The sequence below is a fragment of the Anabrus simplex genome, chromosome 1, assembly GCF_040414725.1.
Source record: "Anabrus simplex isolate iqAnaSimp1 chromosome 1, ASM4041472v1, whole genome shotgun sequence".
Lineage (NCBI taxonomy): Eukaryota > Metazoa > Arthropoda > Insecta > Orthoptera > Tettigoniidae > Anabrus > Anabrus simplex.
The window spans coordinates 1,343,052,765-1,343,071,252 of NC_090265.1; the positions used below are offsets into that span (position 1 = coordinate 1,343,052,765).

An 18,488-nucleotide genomic window follows, 5' to 3' on the forward strand; every position below is an offset into this window, starting at 1 on the left:
CAATGTGTTTCAGCTAACTCATCTCCATTAGAAATTTTAGGTTCCCTGTATGCCAAAATTTACATTTTGAAATTCTCCTGGAAAATTAAACTGCTTGTGGCTAAGCACTTGTCTTGCCCCATTATATTAGGAGCGGACTTCATGTCGCATATGGTTCTAGTGCTCAACATTCTGGGCAAGTCATGCACTTTCAAATTTGCAGGTAATTGTAAAATTCCTTTGTTAAAATGTAATTCTGTGTCATGTTCATCTATTTCGCCTACCCAGGATGAGATGTTGTTAGATCTTAGACATCTACCTGAGGAGCATGCTGATAGTATTCATAAGTTGTGTCAGTCATTTCCAGATGTCTTCTCCGATACTCTTGGCGTTACTGACCATATCGAATACAAGATCGAGGTTACGGATTCGATTCCAGTCCGATTTCCACCTTATAGGTTATCTCCACCTAAAATGAAGGCTCTGAAGGAGATCATAGATCAAATGTTAAAAGATGGTATAATTCGACCCTCTAAGTCTGCATATTCATCGCCTATTTTCTTAGTCCCGAAACCCCAAGGTGGCTTCAGGCCTGTGATTGACTACAGGGCTTTAAATCGGAAGGTGGTGTTACAATCTGTGCCCCTTCCTGACCTTCACTCTTGTTTTTCATGGTTTCGAAAAGCTAAGTTCTTCACCATCTTAGACCTTAATCAGGCGTATAATCAGATCCCCCTAGCTGAAGAATCCAAACACCTTACAGCCTTTGCCACGGATTGGAACTTGTATGAGTACAACTGTGTGCCTTTCGGGCTCCCCACGGGAGCAGCTGTCCCCAGGGTCTTCTCCGACATCAAATTTGAGTACTTATACCATTATCTTGATGATGTCGTCATATTTTCTGAGACCTTTGAAGAACATCTTGATCATCTGAAAGAGGTCCTTAATCGCCTTCGTAAGGCAGGGTTAACCGTGAAGTTATCTAAAGTTGCTTTCGCTAAGCCTTGTATGTCATTTCTTGGGCATATTGTGTCACCCGATGGTGTCGCAGTAGATCATTCTAGAATTCTGTGATTTCAAACCTCCCAAGGACATCAAAGGAATTGCCAGATTCATTGGCATGGTGAATTTCTTCAGGAAATTTATTCCTAACTTCGCTAATAGAGCGGCAACCTTGAACTTACTCCGTAGGAAAGGCGTCAAATTTGAGTGGGGACCTTCTCAACAAGCCGCTTTCGAAGACCTCAAATTAGCGCTTTGTAACGCCCCTGTCCTTGCTATGCCTGATTTCTCGAAGAAATTCATTGTCCAAACCGACGCGTCGTCGCCGGTGGTGGCTGCAGTCTTTCTTCAAGAGACTGAACTCGGAAGGCGATCCATCGCCTATGCATCTAGGACACTATCAGCTCAAGAAGCCAAGTATTCCATTTATGAACTTAAAGATTTGGCAGTCTTATTTGCGCTAGAAAAGTTCCGCCTCTATCTGGAACATGTCAAGTTCGACTTGGAGACAGATAACCAAGCTTAAGTTGGGTCTTAGCTAGGCCGCGTCGCACTGGTCGCATAGCCCGCTGGGCCATCAGAATTTCTGCCTTCCAATTTGATGTTAGGCATATAAGAGGAACTGAAAATGTTGTGGCTAACGGACTAAGCCGTATGTTTTCCAATGATGTAGAGACCTCTGAACAGGAAGACAGGTCTTCACTTCCCGAGTCCATACCTGCTGGCGTAAATGCCATACTAACGGATGCTCCCATGTTGTTTAGGGATCTTGAAAAATATCAACGTGAAGATCCGACGCTGGCCCCTATCATGGAAACTCTTTCTTCTGGCGAACATGTCGTCCCTTATGTACTGAGGAATGGTGTTTTATATTGCCCGTCGAGGCATGATCAAAAGATGAAAGTTGTGGTTCCAGCTGTTCTTGTACCTATGATCTTCAAATACTACCATGAGACCCCATTAGGGGGGCACTCAGGCATTTTTAAAACCCGGGAAAAGATCAGAGAGATGTTCATTTGGAAAGGTATGGACGGTGAAATTCGTGAATTGGTAAAAGCCTGTAAGAAAGTGAAATCTGTCTGCAAACGAATAAGGGTAGAAAATCTCCAGGACGAGGAAATTAGACGGAAGTACATGGATATGATTAGTGAGAAGTTTCGAACAGTAGACATTAAGCAGGTTCAGGATATAGAAAGTGAATGGGTGGCATATAGGGATGCTGTAGTAGAAACAGCCAGGGAATGCCTTGGAACAACTGTGAGTAAAGACGGGAAAAGGCAAACATCTTGGTGGAATGATGAAGTGAGAGCAGCTCGTAAACGTAAAAAGAACGCTTATAAGAAATGGCTCCAAACAAGGGCCGAGGCAGATAGGGATTTGTATGTAGTTGAAAGAAACAGAGCGAAACAAATAATTGTTGAATCCAAAAAGAAGTCATGGGAAGATTTTGGTAATAACCTGGAAAGGCTAGGTCAAGCAGCAGGGAAACCTTTCTGGACAGTAATAAAGAATCTTAGCAAGGGAGGGAAAAAGGAAATGAACAGTGTTTTGAGCAATTCAGGTGAACTCATAATAGATCCCAGGGAATCACTGGAGAGGTGGAGGGAATATTTTGAACATCTTCTCAATGTAAAAGGAAATCATCCTGGTGGTGTTGTGAACAGCGAAGCTCAAGGGGAGGAGGAAAATGATGTTGGTGAAATTATGCTTGAGGAAGTGGAAAGGATGGTAAATAAACTCCATTGTCATAAAGCAGCAGGAATAGATGAAATTAGACCTGAAATGGTGAAGTATAGTGGGAAGGCAGGGATGAAATGGCTTCATAGAGTAGTAAAATTAGCGTGGAGTGTTGGTAAGGTACCTTCAGATTGGACAAAAGCAGTAATTGCCCCTATCTATAAGCAAGGGAACAGGAAGGATTGCAACAACTATCGAGGTATCTCACTGATTAGTATACCAGGCAAAATATTCACTGGCATCTTGGAAGGGAAGGTGCGATCAGTCGTTGAAAGGAAGTTGGATGAAAACCAATGTGGTTTCAGACCACAGAGAGGCTGTCAGGATCAGATTTTCAGTATGCGCCAGGTAATTGAAAAATGCTACGACAGGAATAGGCAGTTGTGTTTATGTTTCGTAGATCTAGAGAAAGCATATGACAGGGTACCGAGGGAAAAGATGTTCGCCATACTGGGGGACTATGGAATTAAAGGCAGATTATTAAAAGCAATCAAAGGCATTTATGTTGACAATTGGGCTTCAGTGAGAATTGATGGCAGAATGAGTTCTTGGTTCAGGGTACTTACAGGGGTTAGACAAGGCTGTAATCTTTCACCTTTGCTGTTTGTAGTTTACATGGATCATCTGCTGAAAGGTATAAAATGGCAGGGAGGGATTCAATTAGGTGGAAATGTAGTAAGCAGTCTGGCCTATGCTGACGACTTGGTCTTAATGGCAGATTGTGCCGAAAGCCTACAGTCTAATATCGTGGAACTTGAAAATAGGTGCAATGAGTATGGTATGAAAATTAGCCTCTCGAAGACTAAATTGATGTCAGTAGGTAAGAAATTCAACAGAACTGAATGTCAGATTGGTGATACAAAGCTAGAACAGGTCGATAATTTCAAGTATTTAGGTTGTGTGTTCTCCCAGGATGGTAATATAGTAAGTGAGATTGAATCAAGGTGCTGTAAAGCTAATGCAGTGAGCTCGCAGCTGCGATCGACTGTATTCTGTAAGAAGGAAGTCAGCTCCCAGACGAAACTATCTTTACATCGGTCTGTTTTCAGACCAACTTTGCTTTACGGGAGCGAAAGCTGGGTGGACTCAGGATATCTTATTCATAAGTTAGAAGTAACAGACATGAAAGTAGCAAGAATGATTGCTGGTACAAAGAGGTGGGAACAATGGCAGGAGGGCACTCAGAATGAAGAAATAAAGGCTAATTTAGGAATGAACTCGATGGATGAAGCTGTACGCATAAACCGGCTTCGGTGGTGGGGTCATGTGAGGCGAATGGAGGAGGATAGGTTACCTAGGAGAATAATGGACTCTGCTATGGAGGGTAAGAGAAGTAGAGGTAGACCCAGACGACAATGGTTAGACTCGGTTTCTAACGATTTAAAGATAAGAGGTATAGAACTAAATGAGGCCACAACACTAGTTGCAAATCGAGGATTGTGGCAACGTTTAGTAAATTCATAGAGGCTTGCAGACTGAATGCTGAAAGGCATAACAGTCTATAATGATAATGTATGTAATGTATGTTATTAGTGGTCGTATCAATAAATACTGCATAACTAACATAACTTTAGTTATGTTGTAAGTTAGTAGTAGTTATGTAAGAAGTTATTTAATTTCGGATCACCTATGTCTTATACATTGTTACCGTACTGCATATAACCACAGAGATATTCATGAATTTGGATTTTTGTTACTAAGTCCATATCAGCGCCGAGTCACGAGAAAATGGGTAAACAGAATTTAGTGAAAATCGATATGATAAGTCTGAGAATAAGGAACTACAGTCTACGATATAAATAATTTTGTAAGACGCCCTAATATCACAGAGTCGAAAGAAAACTAATGTGAAGGCCTGCAATATAGAAAGCTCAAACTTTATCAACAAGAACATTACATTGACCATTGTTTGTTGTGATGTGCTTTTTGTCTTCTGTTTCCACTCATCTCCGATAGATAGAATTACTGCAGCGTACTGAGGTTTTTAAAAATTTGCTTTACGTCGCACCGACACAGGTAGGTCTTATGGCGACAATGGGATAGGAAAGGAATAGGGGTGCGAAGGAAGCGGCCTTGGCTTTAATTACGGTACAGCCTGGTGTGACTGGTGTGAAAATGGGAAACCACGGAATACCATTTTCAGAGATGGGTTCAAATCCACGATCTCCCGGATGCAAGCTCACAGCACACCACACAGCCAACTTGCCTGGTCGTACCAAGTGTAACAGCCTGCCTGTATATTGGCGGGAAGTAGCTGGGGAGTTAGATAACTTTCTTCTTTAGCATGCTGTTCCTCTGGTTCATAAATTTTCTGATATTACTGGTACGTAACGCACTTGTTCATCATAGCATTCGAGCTATTCAATCCCTACTCTGAGGCATTAAAGGGAATGAGTGGTGTGCATATTTAATGGAATAATGACAGAGGAGTGTTCACGGCAGTCTGCGACCTGGTTATTCCAGCTCTGGAACTTTGGACTGTTAGATGGGCATCGTAGTACTGTTTGTTAAAAGTGAGAAAGTGTGCGGTTTTTCATTTGATCGAATATTTTATATGATAACATTGCTTTTTCTTTTTTGCTAGGGGCTTTACGTCGCGCCGACACAGATAGGTCTTATGGCGACGATGGGATAGGAAAGGCCTAGGAGTTGGAAGGAAGCGGCCGTGGCCTTAATTAAGGTACAGCCCCAGCATTTGCCTGTTGTGGAAATGGGAAACCACGGAAAACCATTTTCAGGGCTGCCAATAATGGGATTCGAACCTACTATCTCCCGGATGCAAGCCCACAGCCACGCGCCTCTACGCGCACGGCCAACTCGCCCGGTGATAACACTGCTTTCAATCGCTTCATTCCTACTCATGTTTCTGTAATGACCTATCTTGATTTCAGTTAGAAAAACCACAAAGTCAGTCTTTCTGAGAATCCCATAGTGAAGCACGGGTACATCAGCTAGTTTGATATAAACCATAGCATCGATGTTCTTGTAGATTATGAATGCCACAACATTCCTTGTTTCTGTCCCAGTTCCATGCCAAAGTGTTTATAACCTTTTCACAGCAATTTATTTCCTTTCTCTTTCTACTTCATTTCGCTCAGTCCAAGGATATCAATCCTTCTTCTTTCCATGAGATCTACAAGCTGCTCACATTTAGCAGTCAGGGTTACGGCATTTAATGTTGCTAATTTGAATTTGTTTTTCTGTCCAGGAGTTTTCTTCTTTGAATAATTCCATTTAACTTCAGGCTTATCACAGTCGCTGTGGCCTTAATTAAGGTACAGCCCCAGCATATGCCTGGTATGAAAATGGGAAACCACAGAAAACCATCTTCAGGGCTACCGACAGTGGGGTTCGAACCCACTATCTCCTGGATGCGAGTTCACAGCTGCGCGTTCCTAACCGCAAGGCCAACTCACCCGGTCATCTCTTGTTGGTAAGGAAATTGAATGTTTCCTCATAAATAGTGAATTCGGAGAGCTATATTTTGATAATGAAGATGAGGATATACAGATAACAATATTGAACTACGAGAAAGTGTGAGGCAAAGTAGTAATGATAAATCTGTGATAAATTTGTGTGTCATTTCCTACACGCAGGTTTCATCAAACCTGCTAAGAGAAAACTCCTCTGCCCGCAGCTGTTGGTTCTCCCTTAATTTTCCTGGTTTAGTACTGGCCGCCAGACCCTCGGCTAGACAGTCGCAGGTAGTACTGTCTACTGCCACATACGGCAGCAGGATGATCCTGACCTACACCACATCTGTACAGAAATCAGGCAGTTTTCAATTTGAGTCCCATGTTCTACTAGTTTTAGCTGTTTTTGAGGAGTTCTTTTCTTACCTAAACTATTTCCAACATATATTTCATTTTAGATACAAATTCTGTTTATCCTATTTTGTGTTCCTTTGCTTATTCCTCATACATTCTCTATACATGACTCTTTGAAACTTCAATAAACGTACTCAACCTGATTCCATTCAAGAATAATGCTCCAGCTAGAATTAAGGAACAGGATTGTGTAGGATAACAAGGTCCATTTTACACTTTTGATGCAATGAGAAATGAATCATGAGTTAGTATATTCAAACTGATGGGGAGAATCTGAGATCCAGATATCCCCACTTTGCTTTGTCCAGCACAAATAACTTGATTCATCACTTGTTTGGTCCTTTCCATTACTTTTATTGACCTATGGGTTCCTTTCTCCTTTTGTGTTCGTCCTGTCTTCCTAGTCTTTTACCACCAGTCTTCATCTTTATCTTTTTGGCTCTTCCTTTTTCCTGTGGCCATTCACCTTTCTACTTATTCCACACTTGTCACATCTAGATCGATGATCTGTCACAATGACTCCTCAATGAGTGTTGATGCCTGCCCGCCAGACGGAGCTGGGAAGCAGAAATAAGTTTGCCAGGGATTGAGAAAAAAAAAGGATGTTGAAGAAATGGGATTGATGAGGAGAAAGCCTACTTGAAGACAGTAATGAACAAAGATGTGGAGATTAGTTTTGTCCTTTTCAGTTTTCATGTCTCTTCTTGTCTGTTCCTACTGCTCTTACTTCTGAAGCCGAACTGTCTTGTTTACCCTATTATGCGTTTCTATTAACCCATTCAATGCCAAACCCATACGTATATGTTATCGAATGCAGTGCATCGTCCGGCAAAATTGTCCATATACGTTTTGATACAGTGTCTACTTCACCGATCAGGATAGTGTCATGCTTTGAATTTGTGTGGAAATGCTCAAAGAAATTCTGTTTGGTAGATATACCACTCTATTTCATGTTTTTGAAAATGATCTGATGTTATTTCGGCTTCTTTGGAGTGGAACTCTTTTCCACTAACGTGTAGCCATCATGGCGTCTTGAAGTATACATTCATTCCTTGTTGATTTTTTTGCTAGTTACTTTATGTCGCAGCGACACAGATAGGTCTTATGGCGACGATGGGACAGAAAAGGCCTAGGAATGGGAAGGAAGTGGCTGTGGCCTTAATTAAGGTACAGCCCCAGCATATGCCTGGTATGAAAATGGGAAACCACAGAAAACCATCTTCAGGGCTACCGACAGTGGGGTTCGAACCCACTATCTCCTGGATGCGAGTTCACAGCTGCGCGTTCCTAACCGCAAGGCCAACTCACCCGGTCATCTCTTGTTGGTAAGGAAACTGAATGTTTCCTCATAAATAGTGAATTCGGAGAGCTATATTTTGATAATGAAGATGAGAATATACAGATAACAATATTGAACTACGAGAAAGTGTGAGGCAAAGTAGTAATGATAAATCTGATACGGAATTGTCACCCCCGCCTCAGATAATTATTGTTTTACCTCCCAAATGTTAATGATTTTGATAATACCATTTCTTGGATCAACAATTTTATATTATACTAGCTGATGTACCCGTGCTTCGCTACGGAATTCTACATTGTATACAGAATTGTAGGTTAGGTCGAGTACACTTTTTTTTTTCTTTTTTGCTAGGGGCTTTACGTCGCACCGACACAGATAGGTCTTATGGCGACGATGGAATGGGAAAGGCCTAGGAGTTGGAAGGAAGCGGCCGTGGCCTTAATTAAGGTACAGCCCCAGCATTTGCCTGGTGAGAAAATGGGAAACCACGGAAAACCATCTTCAAGGCTGCCGATAGTGGGATTCGAACCTACTATCTTCCGGATGCAAGCTCACAGCCACGCGCCTCTACGCGCACGGCCAACTCGCCTGGTGAGTACACGTTGTGAGCAAGACTGTATTAAATTGCATAGCTCTTAACGTTACCCTGGAAACGCGACAGATAAATCACAAAACGTCTTTTCTCATATGAAGACTGCGTTAGGGAATTTTCAATGTAATGGTAGGTCCGCTTGCCTACCATCAGTCACAATCAGGTTGGGGAATTCCATTATAATGTCAGACACTCACTCTCCACCTGCCTTTTTACATCCTCAGAAAGATTGTCTTAGTTGTTTTCTCAGCTGAAATGAACTTAGGTCATTACAATGACGTCAGTAGGAATGGCGGGAGTAAAAGCAATGATTTCGCATGAAATACTCGGTCAAATGAAAAACCACACATTTTCTCACTTTTAACGAACAGTATTACGCCGCCGATCTTACTGTCCAAAGTTCCAGAGCTGGAATGACCAGGCCGCAGACAGCCGTGATCCGTGAACACTCTTAGTCTTTTTTCGGAGGAGGAGGGGGGGGGGGCGAATAGTAGAGAGTCCCAGGGCAGAAACTATGCTCTTCTACTAATATGTTTCCTAGGAGTACCCGATGAGTCAGAACATCTCAATTCACTATACTGGCAGCGGAAAAATCTGACTTGAAGGCAATTTTTTCCTCCAAGCCAGAGGAGAAACCCCCTCTTCACTGCTAATTTTGAACAAAAAGAATGTAAAATTTAATAAAAGTGAAGAGGAAGAAGCTCTTTTTAAGAAACGGCTCTTATCAGGGTTGAATTTTGAGTTATTTAGTGAATTGTGGTGCTATAATTTGGAATATACCTAAATTGTAATTCTAGACCAGGTACCACCACCACCACCACCACCACCACCACCACCGCCGCCGCCACTACTACTAAATGAGCCTCTGCCTTAAGAGTGCACACTGCTCATCCAAAACAGCGCATCAGAGTAGGGACCGAATAGCTGGAATACTATGATGAACCAGTGAGTTACTTATCAGCAGTGCGGTATCAGAAAATGTATGAACCAGAGGAATGACATGCTAAAGAAGAAAGTTTCCTAACTCCCCAGCTATTTCCCGCCAATATTCAGTCAGGCTGTTATACTCAGTACGCAGCAGCAATCCCATCTATCGGAGTTGAGTGGCAGCATAAGAGACAAAGAACATCACCACAAACAATGGTCAATGTAATGTTATTGTTGATCAATGTTATGCGCTTTCAATATTGTAGGCCTTCACATTTCGTTTTATTCCTACTCTGAACTACCACTCTTATCATAGTCGGTACGGTAAAATTGAATAAAACATAAATGGTCAGAAATTGTATTCTCTATAACTTTTGTCACCGGTATGTAACTTTTCGATAGGACCAATAACATAGGTATTTAAAAATTAAATTTTAGGCACCTGCCCCTAAACTACAATTTCATACAGGCCGAATAAAATTGTTTATAACTTACACTGTAGTTTCTTATTTCCCGACTCTATATACCGACTTTCATTAAATTGTGTTAACCCATTTTTTCGTGGCTCGGCGTTTGTATGGACTTGGCAACAAAAATACAAATTCACGAATATCTGTGTTTTCAAAGCTGGTACGCTAACAATGTGTGACATAAATGATCGAAAATTTAATTCTATATAACTTTAGTTAAGTAGGACCAATAATAATATAAATATTTGAGAATTAAATTTTAGGCCTTCCCCTAAACTATCATTTCACTCAGCATGAGTAAAATTGTTTATAGCCTAGATTGTAGTGGCTCATCTTCCGACTTCACATACTGATTTTCATTAAATTATCTTCAGCCGTTTTCTCGTGATGCGTGTACATACATACATACATACAGACAGACAGACAGACAGACAGACAGAAATTATGGAAAAGTAGAAAGTGCATTTCCTTGTTACTATGGACATGACCGATACAGAAATACCATTATTTTCAAATTCTGAGCAATGTACAGACAAAACTCTTATTTTATATATCCAGTAAAACCTCGGTAATTCAAAGTCGTTGGGACTAAAAAATCGGACTTCGAATTACGTGATTTCGAATTAACCGCCAATTCGCAATTCAGAAGTACCAACCCTTGCCGCATTACAAAATATTCTAAGGCCCGTTACTGCATGCAGTTAACCTTGATTCACAGTTTATACCTTTCAAATGCCATGAAAAAAGAACTCCAAAAATGTATCCAAGAAGGCGCATTTACAGTATTCAAATAATGCACTTGGATATGTCACTGGCAAACATAACCTCCCGCAATGAAAGAAAGAAAGAAAGAAAAAAAGAAAAAAAAAAAGCACGATTCAGAGACGAGGAGAAATCCATGCTGGCTCCCATGTGCAAGTGCTTTATTCATTGGATTACTACTATCCTGTATGCATTTTAGATGCCTTGTATTCACATAGAAAGTACCTGATACCCTTAAAATCAAACTTTCCTATGACTCTACCCTTGTACGATTTCCCACTGGCACTTCTCTCGTACTTCAGAAATGTAAACACTTGCCACGTCACAAAGTATTCTAAGACCCATTAATACATGCAATCACCTCTATTCACAGTTTAAACCTTTCAAATGCTATGGAAAAAAACTATTTCCGAAATGCATCCAACAAGGTGCTTTTACAATGTTCAAATAATGCACTTGGATAAATCACTGACAAACATAACCTCACGCAACGAAAGAAAAAAAAATCACACGATTCAAACACGAGGATAAATTATGCTGGTTCCCCTGTGCAGATGCATTATTTTTTGGATTTCTGTACTGTTTGCATTTTTAGATGCTTTGTACTGGCATGGAAAGTGCCCGACACCCTTAAAACATTGTGGCTTATCGAACTTTCCTATGACGAGGGGATAAAGTTCCTCGCTTCCATGTGCATTGCAACGTAGAGATGGAGAGATTCTGAACGAGTGATTCATAATGAACGAATCATTGCACTGAACGACTGAATCATGATTCAGTGAAAGAAATGAAACGACTCGATTATGAATCGAAAGGTGAATTGAGAGATGGCAGCCGCAACTCGTTCATTGGTTCCTTGTTCGTTCTGATTCATATCGCCAAATCGGATATCCACCATTTTTGAATCAATGATAACTTGTGAAGAATGGCTCTGTTATTTTTTATTTAACCTGAACTAAAAGTCCGGTTCACAAGTCAAATACTCCTACTAGCCTTACAGGAAAAAATATTTTTTTTTAAAATAAGAAATTATCACGTCGTTTTAAGTCACACACTTCACGGAACTGTTATACACTCAATTTCCAGCTCGTTGTGAAATTTTAGATTAAGTTTACTTCAAGGTTCCCGTTCTCGTTCTCGTGAACTACTCTGAACTAACGTGTGGAACATAGCCACAAAAATGTTCATATCTGCTATAAATTTCAAATTCGATTGTCGTATAGTTTCGAATGGTAGCTACTTAAGTTTAGGAAGTATTAGTCGGACAGTTGTGTAGCATTTTTCGACTATAACCTCTAAAAAGGAATGGTTCATCTGAGTCTATTGTTTCGTTTTCGGCTCTCCGTCACGTGGTAATCAAATGAACGAATCCAATGAACGACTCAAATGAACGAATCATTTTAGTGAATCGTTTCAAATGAATCGGTTGTTCTAAATGAATCAGATTCCACATCTCTATGCAACGCAATACAGTAACCCCCATCCCCCATCCTTGTACGATTCCCCGGCAGGCACTTTCTGCTTTAGAACCATAAGACCATTTGGGCTCGCATTAAAATAAAGCCATGCAGTTTCGTCGGCAATGACAATATTGTTCGGTGCCTTCTTATTTATAATATAAGCCACGTTTTTTTTCAACTGTCGGCATCGCCAGTGTTCGCGGATCCTGTTTTCCCGTACACTGCCTGTTGCGTGATATTACGGCGTTCCGTAAAAGGTTGACTACAAAAGAATTTCAATTTCATTCAACTTAGCAATCATGAAGCGCACTGAAGACCCACCGAAGTGAGTGTAAGTGCGCAAAACTACCCATCCACGTTCCGAAACACGCGTACTATTATGACGCGGATAAATTTCGAGTTGAAATTACTCTGTAACATACTGTATTTTTTAAATGTAACGGCAGTTTCGAATTAAAAGTCTGAATTTCGGTAATGGGGCCGACATTGTACTTCGAATTACGAATTATCCGTACTTTGAATTAAACAATTTAAATAACATGCAAAACTGTATCTCATGTTTCCAGGAACGTGAGCTTCTTCGAATTAGGTGGGATTTTGAACTAACCGATTTTGAATTATCGAGGTTCTACTGTATATAGATTTCAGTAATAGTATCACTGAGTGGAGTAGCCATGCGTGTTACACGCTACGGCTATAGAGCCAAGCTCTGCATTCAGGAGGCGAACGGGTTTGAACCCCACTGTCAGCTGTCATGAGAATGGTTTTCTGTGGTTTCCTTTCTTCACTCCCACGTAAATGCCGGGACAGTTCCCATCCATAGCCCACAGCCGATTCCTTCCACTTTCTTATTTAGTTTCATTCACCATCATTCATTTCCAATTCATTATCTTATTTATCTGTAAAAGTGCTTAAAAAAAAAAAAAAAAAAACGGATCAAAGGGTTTGCCTGGTCATCAAAACTCAGTAGTGAAATGGTTAAGCTCTTATCTTCCTATAATTATATGACTTCGTTACTTAAACATAGTGCCCGCACAAAATAAAATTACTTAACAGTACTCACCATAATGGCTCGTAGTCCTCTTGCTCCTGTTTTACGTTCCATTGCAAGCCTTGCAATTGCTACCAGAGCATCAGGTGAAAAAGTGAGATCAACCTGAAAGGAAAAAAAATGTTTAAAATATACAAACAAATTTTAATGAAAGAAGACTGGCCAAGTACTCAAATGACTTGAGACAGGCGTAGAAATCATGTGCAATTTAAGTATTAAATTATGCATTACTGCTCAAGCAATCCCCCAACCAATGGTGGCTGTACCTAGCAGTTTGGACACAGAGATATTTGTTCATGTATGCTCTCAACCACTTTATCACTATCTTAACTATTAGTCACTGATTTTTATAACTCCCCCTGTGGGTATATATGGTAGAATTACACTCATGGTGTCTGCTGCCTGTCATAAGAGGCAATTAAAAGGAGACCCCTAAGGGATCTCAACTCAGGAGCGTGGGGTAGTGACCACGGGACCCGCCAGCCAAATCTGACGTTGCTTCCCTTGGTCAACACTTTTCTTTTGATCCTGATAGTATTAGGTTTCCCAGACCTTTAATTTTCTTGCCCTGTGTGGCCGTTCCCTTTTGCAGCTCCTCTCTGAACCCTGACATTCATTATTTCTTGAGGGCTGGAAGTTGCCACAGGGTCGATTTGAAATTCACCTAATTTCGGGTTTGGAGATCGCCATGTCATCATCTTGATTCTTTCTTGAATCCTGTGGACATTACTTTCAAGTTGGACGAATTGCAGGCTTCAATCAGTCTTTCTCCATTTTGTTGGTTCTCTGGTGTCCTGAGTATCTCCCAACTATTCCCTTGAATTTTTGTTCTCTTCCAATCTGTGCGTTAAAGTCACCCATTAAGATTGTCACTTGGTGATCCGGCACTAGCATCAGTTCCCTTTCGAGAAGAGACCAAAATTCCTCAACTTTATCTGGGTTTTTCTTGTTGTCCTCATTGATAGGGTAAGGGCATTGAAGATCACATAGTATTTGTTCCCACTTCTCAAGGTTAAGACAGAGTAGGAGATAATGACTTAAATTCGATAATGGTATCCACTACTGATTTGTGAACAAAGAAAGCTTTTCCCAAGATAGTCAGGACCGGGCGAGTTGGCCGTGCGGTTAGAGTTGCGCAGCTGTGAGCTTGCATCCGGGAGATAGTGGGTTGGAGCCCCACTATCGGCAGCCCTGAAGGTGGTTTTCCATGGTTTCCCATCTTCAGACCAGGCAAATGCTGGGGCTTACCTTAAGGCCACTGCCGCTTCCTTCCTATTCCTAGGCCTTTCCTATCCCATCGTCACCATAAGACCTATCTGTGTTAGTGCAACGTAAAGAAAAAAATCCCATCTGAAATAAACCTTGTTTCTTGGACTGCTAGGAGCTTAATTTGATATTTTTCTAGTACTTTAACCAGTTCCATTTGTTTCCCAATCCTAAGGAGGGTGTTGACATTGAAGGTGAAAAAGAAGTGATTCTTCTTCGTTCTCAGTTTGCAGGGTGGGGGATCCTCTGACTGATCCAGCATGATGGTGTAGGGCCCCCAGAATCCGATGCCCTGCTTAGACCAGAATTTTTCTGGCCCCCTATTGTGCCAGCTGGGGTAGTTTCCAATTTTCATTTTCCCATCATGGTATCTTGTGTGAAATTATTCAGATGGGAGTGGAACCCAAAGGCCACACCGCAATTAGAACCAGACTGATAATATCTGGAGCGTATCTAAACAGCCGACCCTGACCTGCGTACAGATGCTGACCACAACATCGCCCGTTGCGGGATCAGACGTGTGGATTTGTATTCCCAAGGTAGTTCCTCCACAATCTCTTCCCGTCGGGATTCACAATCCTCATCCGCTGCTGAAGCTGTTGGAGTCCACCAACACTGATTGGCTCACGACCCAGTTTCCCACTGGGATTGGTTACCCAACCTTCCATTGGGTTGCTCGGCTTAACAGGGGACACCCCTTATAGGTTACGTGTTGGAGTTAGAGTGAAAGAGGCTACCTGGATCCTCTTGTTGAATCCAATATATTGCGCATTTCATACTTGTTTGCCCAGAGTCACATGGACTCCTCTCGGGTTGATTCCCAAGACCCGTTCTGTAGTTTAATTATAAATGAAATAACTTTATTCTTGTAAGATTTTAAAATGAAATGACTAACCCAAGTGGATCAATTATTGATGCAATGAGAGATAGGACCTTTCGTTTAGTTACATGAATATCAGCATGATAGGGACTGTCTGAATACAGACTGCCACAAATGAGAAAATTATCAGTTACTGGATGCCATAATAGGCCTAAAGATTTCACGCTAGTGCCTTCATCAAGACAAAGGGAGCTGGGTTTCCCTGTCCTTTTCTAAAACTGCTTCCAGTAATGCTGGGTGGTTTGCACACCATTTCCTGAGGTGAAATTCTCCACTCTCTAGTAAATTAATAATTTCAGACTGCAACTGAAGGGCATCCTGTGTATTGTCACAACTGCTTCCTAGGTCATCAACATAAAAATCTCTGCAAACAACTCGTGCTGCTCTGGGGAACCTCGATTCTTCATCTTCAGCAAGTTGTTGCAGGCATCTGGTAGCTAGGTAGGATGCTGCTGCTGTACCATATATTACAGCTGTCAGTTTATAGTGACAGGGTGGGACCCTAAGCGATTCCCTCCAGATAATCCGCTGAACTTTCCTATCATCTACATGAACCATGACTTGCCGATACATTTTAGCAATATCTGCAGTGAAGGCAAAAGTATGCATTCTAAATCTTAGAATAATAGAGTAAAGATCCTCTTGTACTGTCGTTCCAACCATTAATATATCATTCAATGAAATATTGTTAGAAGTTTTAGCAGATGCATCAAATACAATCCCCGTTTTGGTAGTTGAGCTACTAAGCTCAAAAACTGGATGATGGGGTAGAAAATAGCTTCCACCTTTAATCCCTGACCTTAACCATATACCCCATGGCCTCGTACTCATGAAGAAAATTACAGAACTCGTGCTTAAGTAGAGGTACCAATTATTACAGATTGTCCATAATTATTACAGATTTCACCTCACGATTACGGCATTATGGTCAAAGGGGAAATTATTACGGAAAAGCTGACGTTTACACAAAATAATTTTCTATGGAAAAACAAAAGAAAAGAAGGAAAAATGTTTAATCCTTTCGAGCATTTCTGTTCAATTCTCCTAGTTTCAGTGCTTGTAAGACAACAACGATACTTACTCGATCGTCACTTCCTTTTGCTACCCATAAGCTCTCCTCTGCTATAAATCCTTAAGTAATGTATTTCTATATTAAGTGTACCGGACAGTTGATAGAAAGAATTGAGACCTACATTAAAGACATCTACACTGGAATCGCTTATGGTTCAGGAGATGAAAATGTGATCAGAGGGGGAAATATGCTTGAAGAAAACCTACCTTGCAAAGCAGCTGCTGGGTGCGAAACGAGTTACAAGGGATTTTATCACTGAATTAAGAGGTAGTATGCAAATGTTATTGTGTAATATGATATACTTTAAAATAGATTGCTGTCGGGAAGGGCAAAGTAGGTGTCATTATTGAGAAGGGAAGAGCATGCTTTGGACTTTAAGGGTTATAAATTTCATGTTGTTGGTCCGTATTGAACTGAGAATAACATATGAGTAAACAACACAGTACTGAATAGATGGAAACCTTTACTGTGTTGTTTACTCATATGCTTTGGACTTATCTCGAAAATTCTCTGGGGTGCGGAGGGTGATTTACTGATAATCCACTTCAACAGTTGGCATCTCTGCTTAAGTGAGGGCTGCCTACTGAAACGCTGTTCTAGTTGAGTTAGTCTTGACATGGCATGATTGAAGGAGTTTCCCAAGTCTTGACATGGCATGATTGAATGATTTTCCCATGTCTTGACATGGGATGATTGAAGGAGTTTCCCAAAACCTCAGATTTCTGCTTGAGGGGCAAGCGAACTATAAATCTACCTGTAGCATCCCTAGTTGAATTCTCTAATGTACCTTTCTGTGGCTCTCTCTGCTCTTGTCATGACTGGCGACGTAAGCTCTTCTATTTTCCAGAACCTTTGTACCTGGGTGTCTAACCTGTCCTCTGACTTCAAGAAATATGTGATTAGAGTAAGACATTTCTCTTTCCTCTGATGGTAGTGTCCAGCGACAATCCATCCTAGTTCAGTGTTTTGAAGAATAGAATAATCTGGTGATTGAGTTCTGCAACCAAGTTTCAATAATGAAAAGAAATGTTCTGCACCTATTAACAATTCATTGTCACCTGGCTGGATGAACTTGGGGTCAGCGAGCTTCAAGTCAGTGAGCAAGTTCCAATGCTCATGCTGAATGTAGAGCTAACCACTCTACCCCACCAAGTGCCAACGTTATGGATAATGGAAGTCTTTACCTTCCACCCTTCCAATGGTCTACATGGCTTGCACGGAAATGACTTTGCTTTTTGCTTTTTAAATACCAGTACTCATGTTTATTATGTTTGTTTATTCATACCCCCTGCTCTGTAATTCAGTGACCATGGAATGGCTCTTGATGTTGTAAATTATATTTATTTCTTTACTGCATACTGTTGTTGTTGTTGTTGTTGTTGTTGTTATTGTTATTATTATTATTATTATTATTATTATTATTATTATTACATGCCCCTTAAAATGTAAATAAACTAATATTTAATATAGTAAATTATTCTTATCTTTTAGGATTCATTTATTTCATTGCATATTGTTATTGCTATGACAACATGACTTCTTTATGATGTCAATATAAAAGTATTTCTTGCCAAATAGATTTGTTATACCTGCACCAATCAGAAAATGGATTAAGGAAGTATCTTTTATTAAGGTACATAATGTTCTTACATATATGTATAATGTATTACATATATGTATAATTGAAGAACTGAAATGAAGAACAGGTAAGTGGGCCGTCCTATGGTAGAAGTCCAAACTGTGTAATTTTAGAGAGAGTAAGCCCATGTGGTATTATGCGTCACAAGAAACTGAGTGAATTGACTGTGCAGTTTGATCACATTGCTGTGAGCTTGCTTTCGGGAGATAGTGGATTCGAACCCCACAGTCGGCAGATCTGAAGGTTTTTTTCATGGAACCCTCATTTTCACTTCAGGGTAATGCTGTAGCTGTACCTTTATTAAGGCAATGATCACTTCCTTTCATTTAAGTCCTAGTCCTCTTTCCTATCCCATTCTTGCCTTGCAACCTGTCTCCAATCAGTGTGATTTAAGCCAATATATATATATAAAATATATAAAAATCTGGTAATGTTGTTTGACTCATCAGTGCCCCTGTACATGTCCTGGGTTTCTCTAATGTGGTAAGCTTGAGATACACCAATTTGCAAGCTGAAAATATGTA

At 40.7% G+C, this 18,488-nt stretch overlaps 1 protein-coding gene across 7 annotated transcripts in view; it reads right to left on the reverse strand.

The window, feature by feature from the left end:
* Positions 1-18,488, reverse strand: part of ClpX (Caseinolytic protease chaperone subunit) — a 360,525-nt gene that overhangs the window by 21,347 nt on the left and 320,690 nt on the right. For all 7 annotated transcript variants that reach the window (XM_067137796.2, XM_067137795.2, XM_067137797.2 and 4 more), the window contains one exon: positions 13,120-13,212. In XM_067137796.2, the coding sequence (XP_066993897.1) occupies positions 13,120-13,212 (93 nt within the window). The remainder of the gene's footprint in view (positions 1-13,119; positions 13,213-18,488) is intronic.